This window comes from Lissotriton vulgaris, chromosome 6 (assembly GCF_964263255.1).
Source record: "Lissotriton vulgaris chromosome 6, aLisVul1.2, whole genome shotgun sequence".
Lineage (NCBI taxonomy): Eukaryota > Metazoa > Chordata > Amphibia > Caudata > Salamandridae > Lissotriton > Lissotriton vulgaris.
Genome location: NC_141694.1, coordinates 1,154,956,015 through 1,154,973,844, shown reverse-complemented (window position 1 = coordinate 1,154,973,844; position 17,830 = coordinate 1,154,956,015). Strand labels below are relative to the sequence as shown.

At 48.1% G+C, this 17,830-nt stretch overlaps 1 protein-coding gene across 8 annotated transcripts in view; it reads right to left on the bottom strand.

Moving 5' to 3' along the window:
• Positions 1-17,830, bottom strand: part of MAP4K3 (mitogen-activated protein kinase kinase kinase kinase 3) — a 1,209,829-nt gene that overhangs the window by 208,130 nt on the left and 983,869 nt on the right. For all 8 annotated transcript variants that reach the window (XM_086927230.1, XM_086927231.1, XM_086927232.1 and 5 more), the window contains one exon: positions 9,768-9,836. In XM_086927230.1, the coding sequence (XP_086783356.1) occupies positions 9,768-9,836 (69 nt within the window). The remainder of the gene's footprint in view (positions 1-9,767; positions 9,837-17,830) is intronic.

Here is a 17,830-nt window from a genome sequence, read left to right as displayed (position 1 = left end):
GAGATTTTTAATGAGTCCTGCTCAAATTGTCCCTTCTGTACAGAACACTGGCCAGGGGAAACCTGGTTTTGGGGATTAGATTTATTAAGTCTGAGGATGTGCTTTTCCCATTCTGATGATGATACTGGGGTTGCTTGGGCTGACTTTCATATCCCCATTTGAGCAGCAATTATGTTTCAAAATGTTTTAATGTTTCTGTTTTTTACTGCGATTTGCGTGTCGACCCAGATTCTATCTGCTATGAAGTATACTTCAAGGGTCAAGTCTGGCAACGCAGTTCAGCCTTCAGTCCCCATATCCTTGTTTGTAAACTGGATAATATTAAATAACAGCGACTAAAATATCAAACACAGTGCCCCTCTAATCACTACACTGAGGTTCTGAGAAAGTTACCTTATATCAGTCATTCGCCGTTCCTGGCCAGCCTGTTCAGACCTCAGGACAGCACATCCAGTTCTTTTTGTCTGCTGCACTGCGGTTCCTAATTGGCTGCAGGAGTGCCCAATATACGTCTCTGCTCTCTATTTTGACGCTATGTTGGGCCAGAACGGGTCAGCGTATGTTACGTGCAACGGTCACTTAGGGAGCAGCTCGGTAATTGGCGGACTATATTACGCACGCCGACTGTCATCCAATTACAAAGCCAATCGTTTTAGCGCATGCCGCACATATTGCACGACCAGTCGAGTTTATACGTGTTGTTGGAAAATGGAATAGTGGTGATAATAGACATCAGTGTGGGGAATGCCAAACGTGTCTAAAACCCCCAGCCAGTATTGTAGACCCCAAGTGACACACAGTGTATCGTCCGTCACTAAAGTGTTTGAATGGTATTATGTCATAAATATCACATATTAGAGCTTTTGTCTTTGTACATGGGGCACACAATTGGGATTGTGTTGGTCTAGCACACACAATCCTCCCCCGTCCCCCAATACATTTTGATGGGCCTCACCTGCCAAAATGTATCCAGGCATGCTGATTTTACCATACCCAGTATTTATCAGGGGCGATATTTAAAAAAAAACTCATAATTCCAATCTGTGTGGTAGCAGGCATTGGAAATATATGGGGTACTGGGACTCTTAGTCTTAAATTTGAACTCTAAGGTATTCAAGCCAAAATACTGTGAGATTTTTTTAAACCGTGTTTATTACCAACATTCTTGGTAACAGTGTAAAGCTAGATTTAGATCTCAATTCTCCTAGCTCCTTGACTAAAATCCCAAACTAAATTCTATCCAGTGTTGCCATCTATATCATTTGACCACTTTCATTAATGTCCTATTATGTGCTATTGTCAGATTTTGTTTTTAGCTCATTCACTTATTTGAATTTACTATTTCACTCCCATTGAATAACCGAGTTATTCCTTTTGTATGCTTGACTCTTAGATGTTGCCATAGAATTCAAGAGTGATTCCAAGACATGGCTGGCAGATGGAAACACAGATACAGTCTAAAAACTTAGTGTATTCTTATAGCTTTATAATTCAAAGGTACTCCGGCCTATTATAGAATAGGATGGTATAGAATGAGACCACCAAAAATGAGCTCTGCTGCCCAGGCCCATTCTAAATAAATGTTCTGATGCCTAAATGCTTCCAGTGTGTGTGCGTTAAGTGCCATCACGTTTGGAAAGGATTTACATAGCTTGGGTTAGCTTCAACCCCGACCACCAAAAACACATGCAAGCCAACTAAGAAATCTAAATTAAAGTTGTTTGGTTTACCAACATGCCACTTGATAGTGGTGCCAATCCGATCCCGATGTTTATTCCTTTCAGAAGGCCGTGTCTTCTCTCACCTGTTCAAGATGTTTACTGAAGTTTAGCACCACAGATGCTGGAGGCTCATTTGAGGGAGAGCTACTTCTTTTTGTATCATTTAATACCACATTGCTTGAGATGTAGGGTTTCTTAACTTCTTTCAGTCCTCATGTGCAAATTGTTTGATACTGGGCAACCCGTTTCATCCCACTGTGCCTTATTGTCCTTAACTACTTATTTTGAAGCACCTGCAAGAGGTTGAATTCAGAGTTTGCACTATATAAAACAAGCATTGGCATAGACAATAGTTCTTGCTTTTGGGTCCTTATAAGTATTTAGTTATGCAGCACAATATCCTTGGTGCATCAACATCAACTGTTGAATGACTAAACACTTATAAGGTCCCAAAGGCGAGACCTATTGGCTATGCCAATGCTTGTTTGATTTATAACTACCCGGCCTTCTAAAGTACGTAAAGCCACAGGGGGTGTGGACTGTCAATTCCTGTGGTTAAATATGCATGATCACTTTCATGTATAAGCTGAATGGAGAATATTTGGACTTTCGCGAACAAATCTAAACTACAAATGAGATCATCTAGAATAGAAGAATTAAAGGAACCCAATCTAGCGTATGCGGCTGGAATATCTCTGTCAATTCTCCCGTTTAAGATAATGGCGTTTCCTGATTATCTGCTTTTATCTTATGCGGGGGTAGGAGTTAAACATGCTATTTCTTGAGGGGACTTCCCCTTGTTGTTAAATAAGGCATCAGAGATTTTCTCGTTAAAGTCCCCAGCTATTATCATCGGGGGATACTCCCTTGCTTTTAGGGTTAGATCAATTTTCATGAAGGTTTTTGCCAAGATGAGGTCATTTGGGGATCCAGGCAGAATGTAGTTGTTTAAAAGTGAAAGGTCTGAAATAGGCCCCATTATTTCCTTCCGGCACTTAATACTGATGCATTGCACAAATGGGAGCGAAAGCTCAATTTCTTCTGGATCCCAATCGATTTCTTCTTTTAATAGGATAGCTAGACCCCCTTTTCAGTGTCCTCTTCTTGAGACCTCTGCTGCAGTGACAAACACAAAATAATCTTTTTGCGAGAAAGGCACCAAGGACCAAGTTTCTTGCAGCAACACAATAGGTGGTGAATTTTCCAATATAAAAGACACATTTTCATGAGTTTTCCCCGCTATATTCCAAGACACTATTTTTAAGTTGCTGCTAAAAAGGCAGTTTTAAATCTTTGCCCGACTTATTACTGTTTAATGAGCCAGCGATCTATGCCCAGGAAATTTCATTTGGGTGTGATGTTTGTCTTGTATCAGAACAGCCCAGATTCTGCGCACTCCGTCTTTAAAGGAGATCATCAGAGGGCTGTCCTGCTTGTACTTCGATGTTATACAGCCCGTGTACTGCTAGTTATTGTTATTAGAGAGGACCACAACTCCTAATTCTTTTAGTTGATTAACGGCAGAACTTGTTTGTTTGACAATGGACATGTCAAATCAGTTTTTGTGGAGAAGGTCTTGCTCTTTAATTATTATGGCTGGACCTACATTGGACCAGAACTCAACAATTGCCACTGAGCAGAATAATTTATTTGGAAAAGAAGTATGAGCTACTTACCTTGGGTAACGATGAATCTGGTAGAGACGATTCTAGCCGCAGATTCCTTCATGTAGAATTATCCCCAGGCGTGAGACTGGATCCGGAAACTTTTTTGCCACAGCATCCCTGCGCGTCAGGGAGGGCGGGGCGACATCACGTGACTCCGCCCAGGCGTCGTCAGCGTACGGGACGTCAGACCCGCCCCGGCTCGCCTACGAGAACTTTTCCGCACCACAACGCTGAACCACCAGATAAAAAACTGTGGAAGCATGGGAACAGTGTGCGAAGAGCAGAAAAATTGGAAAGAAACAGTGCCTGCTTTGAGGAGCATATTTGAGCGAACTTAGCTTTTCTTGAGGATCTTCTCATTATTCTTCGCTTAGTTCTTTTCTTTTTGATTTTCTTTTTTTTTAGAGAGCCCTTGGTTGTGTTTCCCTTTTTTTTTTTGGGGGGGGCGATGTCGAGGACTCTTTTTGAGTTATCTGTTTTGAGATGGGAACTTCCCCAGACCCTTTTTCAACGTTTGTTTGAGGGAGGAGAGGATCTCCATGTCGCTCTTTTTGAGAAAAAATTGGAAATAAAGGTATGGCGATTTGGGTGGTTTTTAGAGGGTCTTTAAAAAGGTTTCAGATAGAATAGATTTTGTCACCAATGGAACAGTTGAATTTCTGTTTCTGTTTAGCTTGAAATCCCCCTGTCTGTGTCACCCTTGTGCTTTTTTTACGAAGAGGGATTGCTGAAAACTGAGGGGTTAAGGCGACACATATCTTCTCTGCCATTGTCAGCCAGTAAGTTTAAAGAATGCGTTTGGATGACTTGAGAAGATTGAGTAGATTGTTTTTTCCTTTTTTGTCTACGAGGTATTGTAAAATTCCAGTTTGAGTTTCTAGTATCTTGTCTGCATTTTCCATGTTCTTTTCTAAAAGTGATAGTATGGAGTCCATAATTTTCTGCAGTGATAAAATGGTATTTGAGATGGTATCTTGCCAGTTTACAAATTGCGGCATGATGAATGACGGGAATTCGGGAGGTTGTGAGAAGCTTTGAACAACTTCTACAAGATTACTTGGAGTACTAGATAGCATATGTACTGTCTGATTTGAGATTTCATTAGAGATAGATTGGAAGATTGAAGAGGCGGTGTATAGTTTATATCCGGAAGAGTGAAGTCAGTAGCTGGAACTTGTGTAGGACCCTCCAGATGTTCTGTTATGAGGTGATGGAAAGCTCTCTCCCTTACAACCATTCCGCAAGCCCTAAAGGTGGCATAGGCTTGAGGCTCTTGTAAGGTCTGACGTCTGGTTATTTTCGAAAGCTACTTCCTGGATTAGATAAAGTTAGGCTCAGGGTTCTCCATTCTTACGCCTGCTTCATCTGGGTCTGTAGCTGTAACAGCCGTTAGTTCCTGATGACCTTCTCCGGGAGTTGGTGCTAATAACCCCGCTAATAACTCGCTTTTTGTGGAGTGGTCCTGAAAAAAGTATAGGGGGCGGTCCGCAGTAGATCTGTAGATACCGGCCCGACTGGTGAACACTCTGACTGACTAGTACAGGGCTACTTCCGGGGTGCACCAATGAATCGTAACCCAAAAGAAAGTTCCTTTCAGTTAGCCCCCAACCCTCTCCTCCTCCTCCTGTGGAGCGCTCACCTTCTCTTGTGCCCATGGCAGCAGCCTCCGTTTTTTTTATATCCTCCTCGTTTGCCTCGTATGCCTTGGTCGCTTTGGTCCTTCCTTTCTCTGGTCCCTCCACGCGTCCCCATCTCCCGGGCCTTATAGCAGAGAGATACAGCGGGTGCAGCAGCGTCCACATCCACGTCCCTTCCAGCAGTGCAACAGTGGAGCAACGGAAGGCACAGGGACCCCCGGATGCCAAGAATACGCTCAGGGCGAGCTGAAGTCCACCAAGGGAATGAGAGGCAAGTGGCACGAGGGGCAGTGATGTACCGCTGGATTTCTCCTGAGAGGCGCGGGGCAAGCAGTGCAGGACAGCAGGGGAGCAGGGGAGCAGAGCAGCGATGCACTGCTGTTTTTCCACTGGTTTCCTCCTGGAGCCGCGAGCCACCAGACCTGAATAGCAGAAACTGCAGACGCACAATGCACAGGAACAATCCCCTAGGGAGTAGCCCAGAGCTCCTTCAGGTGATCACTTGATTCTGCCATGTTGAATCTTGACCCCTGGGAGCATCTAACTGGCTAAGCCAGTTGAATAGCATCCATGACCCTCGGTCTGTGGGGGTACCAGGAGCAACCATAGTGACTAGATGGGCGGAGTACCCGGGGGGGGTCAGTATGTGTGGCTGCGAGTGTGTGGGGGTGCCTGCACATGCTGGGAAGGGGGTCGCCTGCCTACATTCTGTTGGGTGAGGGAGAGGGTGTGGTGGAAGAGAGGGAAAAAACATCACTAGAGGGGGTGGCGTGGCAGGGGAAGGGTTGAGGGGGAAAAGAAGGAACAAAGGGGAAGAAAGAAGCGGGTGTGTGGGGGAAGGGGGAGGGGGAGGGGGAAAGAGGAGGGATGGGGCCTGGATACCCAGTGTGTGCCACAATCTGGACGTTCGGGCTGATGGCCACGGAGGATGATGCTAAGGATCAACGGCCCGGCTATCTGATGGGTTGCACACAGCATTTCTTGTGGGCAGCGAAAGGAGACAGGATGGGTGGCTATGGCAGGACCCCCTTGATGGGCACCATGTAGGAAGCGGGCCTACGTCTGCGCAAATACCTCTGTTTGGTCCTGCATGCTGTAGATAATGCACTTGTTGGACCCTGGCTGGATCATCGTTATCATCCAGTACTCCTGTGAGGGGGATATGGATGACCTCCACCAGCAGAGGATGCAGAGCTTGGACGTGGACAGAGCTGTGTGGAAATCGCGGCACTGCAGGAGAGAGGTCCAGGGAGTCTCTAGTGTTGTGCAGGAAGATAACGGGGCGAGGGGGAGGAGGAGCAGTATGCATGCTCCCAGGTGTCTCCAAAATAGGATTAGAAGGTTCTGAAAAAGGGGAAGTCACAGAGAATGTGGGTGAGGTAGCAGCGGGTGTCCGGGCATCTCCAACACTTTGAGTGGGGTAGGAGTCCAGCCATCTGCAGCTTTGTCGGGGTCCAATACCACTTGTGGAGTGTCTTAAAAAACCAAAATTTCAACTGGGCTTCCCGGGTTCCCATATCCAAGGCTTCCAGCACATCAGCCCATTCCTTCTCTTCAATGGTGATCTTCAGACGGTCCTGTCACTTAGTCTGGAGGCTGTGTGAGAGAGGTTGGGAGAAGAGGTGGCTTGTGAGTGTGCCGTAGAATAGCAGACATCACTCCCCTAACCCGGCCCCACACAAACAGATATTCAACTACCAGCTAGGGCAGAAGAGACCAAGGGCGAGGACCGAGACAGCGCCTCAGGCAGTGCTGTAACTGCAGGTACTGCCAGGCCTGTTGTGAGTGTAAAAACAATTCCTCACCTAGACGGTCAAAGGATTTCATGTTACCATCCATCAACACCTGGTCCAGAGTCTGTATGCCCACTTCCATCAACTGCGGTCTAACCGTTGACAGGGATGCTATTATTACCCAATAGTGGCGCCTTGATGTGCCATCTGTCGTCCACGCCTAGTAGGCGGTGGGCGAGGCACCAGGCTTTATCTTAGCCTGCATCACAGGGTGCGCGGGAGGCAATTGCCAACAACTTCAAGATCCGACTGGCTCTCGTCTGAAGACTGTTTGAAGACTCTTTTGCTGGTGGACACTGGAACTCTGCTGTTCTTCAAGCCAGGACATAATACAAGACTTCTCCCTGTGGGAATATTCCTGCTGTATCTTTGTCCCTGTGCTTATTCAAGTTAGCAACTCCGTGGTCTTGCATCTTCCGAGTCACCAAGGACTCAGCCTACATCCAAGCTAGAAGGAATTTCCCTTGGAGTGAAGGAGTCACTTCCCTGCATCCGCAGGCACCTCTACGCTGACAACCGGTTTGATGATCCTGTTGTCCCGTGTGGATCGCCTGGCTCTGCAACACAGGTGGTAGTTTGTTGGTTCTCAAGAGGCATGACCAGTCTTCCCTGCAACTTATGCAACTGTAATCAACCGTCAGCCGGCGTGAACCGCCTGCCTGAGCTGTTTGCCATTGCCAAGCCCTTGCTCTTCCCAAAAGATCTTCGAGCTCCAAGAAGTCCCACCCACCAGCGTTGCACGGCTTCTCCCAGAACAACACCCTGCCTGCATCCTCTGCATTGAAAGCCTTCATCTCCTGTTTGCTATTGAGGCTACCCTGTGACTCCCTGTGCCTTTTGCTCGAGGGGGCTCCATCAATTCCTGCTGGCTCTCCTGCATGCTGGGGGCTGAATCTGACTTAACCCTGCTGGGTTAATCCACAGACCTTGCTGGTCTGTAACACAGCATCTTTTCCCGCAAACCGTTATTTGCGTTTGCCAAGGCTTGTTGGTGCTCTTGCTGGCCACTGACCTTCCTGCACTCATCGACCAGCGTGGGAGCTTGTGTATGGCTCCTGTGCTCCTGCATCGTTGCCTGGTCTCCACAGCTGCTGCTTCAACCTCACCGTGCTACAGCAGGAACCTCCAAAAAGGGCTGGTATTGTGCTCCTGTGCTACAGCAGGAACCTCCAAAAAGGGCTGGTATTGTGCTCCTGTGCATCCTGGTCACCTCCGGTTGGGCTGTCCCCTCTGCTTTCAGGTTCTTCTCATACCACGTCTTGGTTCCACCAGCCTGGTTCACAAGACTCTGTAGCTGCTGATCCTCCAAAGGCATCAATGAGTGGTTCAGATACCATTTCACCCCTAGGCACCCAGATTGCCTAGTGTAGGTATCCAGGTTTCCAGGGTATCCACGGATGAGGTGACTCTCCAACCTTCCTTATCTAAGTGGTTCCTATGGGGTCTTTTAGGAAGGGATCCGAGAACCATGAAAATCCAATCACAACTTACCCTGTGTTACTCTATGGACGTCTGACCTGGTGTAACCACTCTGCACCCGGGCGCCTTACGGTCCCGGACTACTCACCATGGGTGGTTCCGTGCTTCCCCTGGGGTCCTCCGTCCTTGGGTATTAGTCCTGATTAGGTAACCATTTCACATTCCACTGTTTTAGTATATGAACTCGATGCTCAAATTTGTACTTGAGTCCGCTGGACCTGGGAGAATCGTCAAAGTGCAACTTGGTCACCCAGAAGACGAGTTATCGTCCAGGGGAGGATTTGGCTGTGAGCGCGAGACAGGGCTCTTTGTAGTTCAGTGACGACTAGACTTCTACAAGACCGAGAGGACTACAAGGGATGTCGACACCGTGGTCAGGACAACCTCACCTCCCTTCATGTACCAAGGAGTAGCCGCAGGAAGACCCCGTCAACCGCATTGAATCCAAAGCAGACTTTAGCATCTTCAGCATCCAGTATCCCTTGCATCAGGACCACTCTCATAGAAACCTACAGGATAAAAGAGCCAGGAATTGACTGAAGACTGTTTAACCTGGGGAAGAATCTGTTTGTGAGGGCTTAACTGGTCCCCCTGACTGCCTCCCTGTTAGAGTTGGTCACCTAAAATAAGGTCACCTCCAATACAACTAGCCAAAGCTTTTTGCTCAAAAAATTTTTAAGTGGTAAATTTGGTGGATTTGCCAATGCTTGTTTGTGGTTGAGTAAAAAGTGCATATTTACTGTACCTAGTAAATCTATATCTCCGGAACCCATGAGTGGATCTTTTTCGTGGTGGGGTCTAAAATTACTCAAAAAACTGTCTATTTAGATTTCTTCAGTGTTGTGCACTTCAATTGTTTTGGTACTGTTGAAATGCTTTACAGATGTTCTATTGTGCAAGTCTTGCTGCTCAGAGCCACAGTTACCCAAGGTTGAGCTAGAGGATTTAACAAACGAAACGTACTGGTCTTAAATGGGTTGGTAAATGTATTGCACAGTGTGCTCACACGACCACACTATATAATACATTCAAATTACTTACACATTTCAATGGAAGAGGAAGCATGTAACGAAATAGCCAAGAGTAAGGTGATGAGACTAGAATACACCTGAGGGGTGATTCAAGATGTGACAGGCAATGTCGCCAGTTAGCTGCTAAAGGTTCCTGAGCCATAGGGGCTGGTGGTTGAAGGAGGCTGACCTAAAACGTGCTACTGTTTATTATATACTAAAAAAAGACAAAACAAAAGGGCTGATTTGCCAGAAAAATTGGGTGAAGGAGGAAACCTGAAAAGGTGCATATTGTGAAAATTAAAACCTAAAATCCACGCAGACATTCCATCATTAGTTGACAAGATTCTGGAATTTAATTTACTAGTGAAAGGGCCAGTACTCGACGTTGGAGAACCGATAAAGGTATCTGAAAAAAAGTGCATGTTAGCAAAGATACATCTTATGAAAAGTGACTTACGATCCAAGCAAACGAGTATGGTGTCTCTTTCCAGCTGTGTAACATGTACAACATTCGTTTGAGGAGTCTCTAAATAACAAAAAAAAAAAATACTTTGAGGGTTGAGGAGAAAACTATTAATATAAAATTCGTTTAATATGAAAATGAGTTTATTGAATTAAAAGTAATAAAACAGCTGCACAATAAATAGCTAAAAGTAATAAAAAGCAGCTAGACAGTAAATTGACTGCCACTAAAAAAAAATAACATTTTAAAATTTCAGTTTAACATTCGCAGACATTCTTATAACTAGATCGGAAACAAAAGCAGAAGTCTAAAAATGTTGTTATTCTTCCTATTGCTTGACAATTATGTGCTAAAAAGCAGAACATTAAGGCTTCCCTTACTGTTCGTATCTTGCTGGCAATAAACAAAGGCTTCAGATACTTTTTTTGCAACTCAATAAGGGCCGGGCAAATACATACAATGTGTTCAGTAGTTTAATTCTTGTAATTGTGGAGGTAGCAAGTTTTCGTGACTGAACAATTCAAGTTCCATGCTCCGGCAAAATGGTCTAACATAATATAAAATTAGCAAAAATGTAAAAAGCTTGAGTGTACAAGATGGTACCACCTTTGTTGAAAGATACCCCTGAGTTGCATGTGGAATAAGAATCCAAGGTATGTTCAGAATACTGGTATGATTTTAACATGCCCAAATCTGCAGTTCTGCTGTTGATATTTAAATTATTTAGTCAAGCTTTTCCATTATAACTGTGATGGTGCTACCATGCCCTGTAGGGATGGTAAATTATTTTGTTATATTAATGACTTTAGAAAGAGACAACGTAAAGAACAAGTTCCTTACCTTCAGTAACAATGTATCTGGTAAAAACATATGTTAATTGTCTGTAGTTTGCATTCAGAGATTTTTTCTTCAGCAGTACCCCTGCGCATTGTTAGGTGGCGTAGGTCAGCTCCGAGTCTATCTGGATGGTGGTGCAGGACCTACACAGATGCCGCCCATGCATGCTTATGTCAGAACTTGACTTGCCAGCAGCGCAGAGCCATGAAAGACACTCACCACTGTGGTGACAAAATTAGGGAGTCCCTAACCCTAGAAATCAGTTTGCAGAGTGGGGAGTATGGGCGGTGGTAAGGAATCTACAACTAACATAAGTCTCTAACAGGTGTACGAGTTACTTACCTTCAGTAACGATGTATCTGGCAGAGAGGATTCTAGACGCAGATTCCTTAATGTAGAATTATCCCCAGGCGTGAGACTGGATCCGGAAAACTTTTTGCCACAGCATCCCTACGCGCCTGAGGGGACGGCACCACGTGACTTCGCCCTGACGACGTTCGCGTTCGTGACGACAGCGAGGATACATAAGTCCCACCCCAGCGCGCCTACCTCAGTTATCTTCGGAGAACTTTTCTGTGCCACAACGCGGAGCCATCACAAAAACTGTGAGAATATAGTAACAGTGTGCGATAAAATCTGATAAACAGAAAGGGAAGAACGAATGGTGAGGAACAGCACCATCCAGCTTAGTGCCAAGCACTATGTCACCAAAGTCAATGGAATGAAAGAACAGAGCACAGCTACTGCAAAGGAAGCCTGCAACAAATACAACCGCCTCCCTGGTGGCAGAAAGCATATGAAAAATTGCACAGCAGACGAAGAAGTCTGCAACCACAGCCTAGAACAGAGAAGGTAACTAAGGCCAGAACAGGACAGTAACGACAATTCAGCTCCAGACAACACCAGCAGGGAGAGACATCTTCCTGAAAAGAGCTAAGGTCTGCAGAGGAGCCAGAAGGGCAAGCCACGAAAGAAAGAAGGGTTCAAGCAGATAGCACACTGGAGACCAGGTGACAGGGGCGCAGAAGTGCCCAGGAAATCATCAACCAATCGTTAGAAAGAAAGAAATGGAGCAAACAACAAGACAAGCATCCCCCTAGCGAGGGAGTAAGAAAAGGAACTCACAGATGACAACAACCCAGAGGCAGGCGGGTGCAGAAGACCAAATGAAGGTTCCTCGCAGAATGGGGAGGAAGGGTGAGTCGTGAAGAAATCTGCGGCTAGAATCGTCTCTACCAGATACATTGTTACCGAAGGTAAGTAACTCGTACATCTGATAGAGACTACTAGCCACAGATTCCTTAACGTAGAATAGATATCCTAGCCACACTAAAGGTGGAGGAGGGTCTGCGAGAGGACCTCTCCAGCCTGGACGAACACAGGGCCCCATATAGGGGATGAGTCACAGGTGTGAGAAAGTGTCCTCTTTCTTCAATTGGTATGCCCTCACTTTTTTTCTGAACTGCTGATGAGCTTTGACTGAGTGTGCCCCGGGTTCCTGCCAACCAGGTACCCAGGTCCTGTGTTCCTTCCCTAAAACTGTGCTGTAACTAAAAACCCAATTGGCATCTCTTGTCACCTGTTAGCCCCTAGTAAATGGTACCGTAGGTACCCAGGGCATGGTGACCAGAGAAGACCCCTGAGGGCTGCAGCACTTATTGTGCCACCCTCAGGGGCCCTGTACCCTGGGACCCACACAATGCCTTTGCAGGCTGAGTGCCTAAGTACAGAATTAAACCAAGAGTCGTCAGGGCACACATCCCTGTGTGCCATGCCCACAGAACCAACTGCCCTGGCATACTTCAGTCACCCCTCTAGCTGGGTGCCCTATGCCAGAGGTGTGGGCACAGGTGCATGAGCCCTGTACCCCTGCAGTTCCCAGGGCCATTCCTGGACACTGTAAGCGCAGTGATGCCATTAAGAGTATATGGTGCTGGGAGGTTGTCATTACGAACTCCACAGCACCATAATAGCTACACTGAAGACTGACAAGTTTGGTACCAAACTTCTCAGCACATTAAACCCACACTGATGCCAGTGTGAGATTTAATGTAAAATGCACCAGAGTTTCAAAGGCATACCGCCTCTGTAAGCTTCTCCAGACCATTTGCTGTACCCAGCAACTGGCCCCCACCAGTTCTAACTCCCACTCTGGCGGGAAGACTGGCAGGAAAAACTACGTTAGGAAGGAGGGGGGGGGGGGGGTGCCAGTCTGTGCCAACCCCACCCCTCAGGTGGGGGAGACGAGGTGAAGCACAACCCCGACTCCGGACATCTTGTAGATGGGGAGCCCTGCCCAATCCCAGCTAGGCTCCTGCCCCCCTCCCACAGGAGAGGAAGCAGGCTAGGGGGTGTACTCACCCCAGGACAGGGACCTATTGGTCACTGTCCTTGCCCTACCTGTAACGCCCCTAAATTCAGTATTTAGGGGCTCCTGAAACTTCCTTTCTCAGATACCGATACCAAAAGAAGAAAGAAGATCAAAAAGAAGAAGACCCGCCGCACAGCTGATAACAACAGGATGACAACAACTGACTTGGCCCCAGCCCTACCGGCCTGTCGATCCTGGAACCTGCTCCTGCTTAAATCCCGGTGACTCCTGCGGCCAGCAACTTTGGGACACCCAGAGGACTTGCCTGCCTTGACCTTCCTAAAGATAGGGACTCCCATCAGCAGAGGCTCTGCTGCAACAACCCCCCTGATGCCAGCCAGGAAGCTCCGGACCAGCCCACTCTGCACCCGCCGAGCCCGGGCCGAGCCAAACGGAACCAAGACTACGAGGACCTCCCCACCGGCGACTGGGACCTGAAGCCCAGTGCCCAAAGACCCTCCTCGAAGAACCAGATGTCGCCTGCAGACTCAGAACCAGGGGCCACCCCAACCGCGACCAACTGAGGGTAAGCTTTTCCGACACCCAAAGACACCCCTGCACCCTACAGCTCCTTGTGCCTCCCTTTGGGGTACCTACCTGTGCTCCCAGATCCCAACTTACCTCTCGAAGTGCTGGTCCCCCTTGAGAGTCTCCGTCCCCGAGCCTGCAGCCTTTGTTCCTTTTTGACCTTTCCCATTGGATAACATTGAGCGTTCGTCGGCTCAAGAGCACCCTGCACCCAGCCGCCCGAGTGCCGCTGGCAGTGCCACTCTTGTCCTATCCTACTTCCCCCCTTGACCTGAGCAAGTGACTAGGAGCCCAGCTCCCACAGCCGCGTGGCCCACTAGCCAGCAGCCACAAACCGAAGGCCCCCTTTCTCTTATTGGATATCATTGGGCCTAACTACCTCTACACCCGGCTGCCCCTGTGCTGCTGGGGCTGAACCAACTGTACTTACCTGACCCTGGGAGTCTATGTCGAGAACCTTAACTTCACCAGCCTAGTACTCACCTGGAAACCGGAACTCACTTACCTGCCATTGGATAACATTGACCAATTTTGACTCGAAAATGTTCTAAGTGTGAAGTTTTGGAAACTGAAAATATTCATATAAAATCAGCCGAATTCCGAAGTACTCACCTGTGAGCAGGGGAGAAGCCAGTACTGTACCTTGCAGCCCAGTACTGAACCGCAAAAGTAATCCTTACCGGGTTTACTAGTAATCTGTATTTTCTCCATAGGAACCCAGTCTGCTTTTCTATGAAATTTCTTCTGTCTACTTTTGAAAACTTGAAATATTCTTTAAAAATCATACGAAATCCTGAAACGCAATTACCTACCTGTTTTACGTTAAGACCGCAGTGCTGGCCCCAGGAGCCCAGCACTGGATTACAAAAGTAACGCGCTCGTACTTTACCTGCACGCTGAATTTTCTCCCATTGAATAACATTGCCAGATTTTCATTGAAAATTTTCTAAGTGTGAACTTTTAAAACATCTTTATATTCATGAAAATTCACTACAGTAACTAAAACGTTTTCACTAATCTAGTTTCAGCTTAGACCCCAGGACTGAAACTAGGATCTAGTCCTGGAACTACTAAAGTAATCTGTACTATAATCAACTGTACTTTTATGATGACAATCCATTGAACTCAATGCTAAAGTGTGTCTAGACTTGAGTTGCCTTCAGCAACCCCTGTACCTATTGTGTTCACAAACCTTATTGCTTCCTTGCAAAGTAATTACATGAGAGTTCTCATATCTAGCAAAGTATATTTTTATGCCTGTTGGTTCTAAAAAATAAAACAACTATACCTTTTTTTATAAAAACAACTGGCCTGAAGTTCAGTCTTTGAGTGTGTGAAATCCTTTGCTGACTGAGTGTGTAAACAAATGCTTTGCACTGCCCTCTGGTACTGCCTTACTGCTCGACCAAGCTACCACTTTTGAGAGTAAGGTCAGTCCTGACTTTAACCTCTGTTATACCTTTGGGGTTTGTGGACTCTATACACACTGTACTTCATTATAGTCCAGTATATATAGAGCCACTTTCTCACAACAGGGACAGGGAGAATAGCCCAGTCCCCCCAGGCAGAAGAGAACCTCGTCATCTCTGAAGAACACTGCCCCCAGAGGGGGTGCATGATGACGACAAAATAGGTGACCCAACACTCACCTTGCAGGAGGAAGCAAGGACAAGGCAAAAGGAGGCCAGGGTACCCCAAGTCCAGACAAGGAACAAGAGATCTCAACCAGAAGCCCCAGAGGTACAGGCAACACAGAGGAGTACAGAAGAAGAGCTACCCACAGACTCCAAGGAGAAGAGGCAGAAACACAGGCAAAGCCCTCCACCGGGAAACACACCCAGTGAAGAGGGCAGCCGAGCCTATCACAACTTGAAGTCAACAGACAGACAGAACGGCACCTCAGCAAGAAAGGCAGGCGGGAGAAGAGGAACGCAATCTCACAAGATTCCCGCAGAACAAGAAGCAGGAGGGCCAGGGCCCACGCCAAGGCCTCCGGCCACAGACCAGAAGAGCAGGCATGAGCAGCCAGCCGTTGACAAGCACCACGAAACAAGACACCCAGACCACGTCGGACACAGAACAAGGGCAAGGCCAGAAACAATACCGAACAACTTCTTAAAGGGGACCGCTCGGGACAGAACCGTACCACGAAGAAGTGGGATGAGCTAGAAGATAAGAGGAGAAACAAGTAGGACGGACGAGGCCGTCAACACAGGAAAGTATCCCCTCAGAAACACTAGACAGAGGACCAGACCAAACGGCAGACAAAGGGCAAAAACACCGCAGCACAAAGCCGTAAATGGCCAAGCCACGCCCAAGTGAGGACCAAGGGTCGCACCAGCGTAATACAGCAACACCAGGAAAGGCGAGGAACCCGCAAGGGGGAGTCCACAACCTCCCAGCACAAGACAGGGCTATACAATAGCTGCAAGTACCCCACACAGGGTAGGACACATCCCAAGAAAGCATGGGAACCACTCTTAAGGAAGACAACCCCGCAGCAGAGAACAAAATCATAAACCTGTGGCAGAAACCACAGAAGGCTTAGTAATCAGCCAAATAGTACATCCTTATCCAAAAAAGGGCTGAACCAGCAGCCAACAGAAGAGAAGGGCCAACGTAAGGACCCAGAGGGCAAAGTAACCCTCACAGAAAGTTTAACAGCCACTCCAAAAACCAAATACCAGGAGCAAAATGGGATAATGGCTCCCACCGAGACCCGGAGGATCAACAAACCAACCTACAGAGGAGGAGGAGGACGACGAGGACGGAGCCCCGCAAGAAGAAACTTAATGGCGGAGTCTGCATGAGTATTAAACAGAAGGATGCCGTCAAAAGGCAGGTCAACCAGATGCTCAGTAATATTTTCAGGGAAAACAGCATCACATAGCAAAGCATGGCGACGGAGAGCCACCGAAGTAGCCATAGCAACATCCAAGGCCGCACGAAGAATAAATGCGGCCAACTCCCTACCATCAAACATATGGCCCCGCTGATCAGCACAGGCACCCTCATGGGAAACATGAGAAAGAAGAGACTCCACAGAGTCCCACAGGCTGGAAGTAGCCCTGGTCAACAAACACAAAGTGTTAAGCGCCCGCAAGTCAGCCCTGGAAGAAGTGAAGACAATACGCCCCCATGAATCCAACCACCGGGCCTCCCGAGACGGAGGAAACAACAACACAGGCAAACACGGAAAGACATTCCGCAGAAGAGCGCCCCGAGTAGAAGGGTGGAAAGAAAGACAGACTGGGTTGTGCAGAGCAGGACGGTGGCAATGAAGTAGCGCCTGTGGCAGGGCGCCCCCAAGCCCCCATAAGAGAATTATGGAGTGACTCTTCATAAGGGAGGAACAACTCCCGTCCACAGAGAACTAGTGGAGAACTTCAAAGAGGTTGTCTGCAGGAAATGGAGCGACCCATCCTCAGAATACCAGCAGCCGTGGAAATAGCACGAACAAAGGCAACACTGGTAGAGCGCCGCGGAGGAGATAGCAATTCCTCCATGGGTGAGGGCTGCAGACTGAGCCGCCCATCCCCAAGTCCATTGGGAGCGGCCAGCCCCGGTACAGAGGAGGATCCACAGATGAATGGGGAACCTGAGGGGCCTCCGGAGAAGGTGGAGAGGCAGGTGGAAAAGCCAGCCGCGAGCCATGGAAAGAAGGGTTTGAAGATTTAGGCCGTGGGGACAGCGAGGAGCCTTCTATGAAAGATGCTGGAGAGAAGGCAACAATACAGCTCCCCGTCTCCGGGGAGGACCACACCAATAGCTGACAGACCTCTGGAGAAGAAGGGACCTCAGGAGATGAATCAAGAACCTGACTCGGATCCGTGGAGTCCGCCATCGGCGCCTGATCGACGTCGACCGGCGCCGGAGTGGGTATCCCTGGAGCTTGGTCGACTGCTGACACCACGGGCTCTCAAGGAGAATGGAGCGGGGTCGACGCCGGAAAGGCGAGAGAGCGGTGCCAAAAAGGCGCCGGCTCGGCCTCAGCCGAGGCAGCCGCCTGCGTCGACCTCTAAGAGGGACTCAGGAAAGCGCCCCAGGCTCCCGGCGCCGGCTCAACCTCTGGCGAGGCAGCCGCCTGCCCAGAGGACCGAGGGGCGACCCAGAGCCAAGCCCGGAGTCCTGGCGATCCCCTGCAATGCCACAGGGAGCCCCTTAGGGATTTGCGGCAAGGCTAGGACGCCAGGCGCCGAAGAGGGGAGCCCCGAAGGACCACACCTCGACGACACCACCCTCCTACGACCTGAAGCCGAAACTTTCGGCGCCGGGGCAGTCCCCGTGCGAGGCAGGGTATCCGCAGACATCTCAGGAGGTG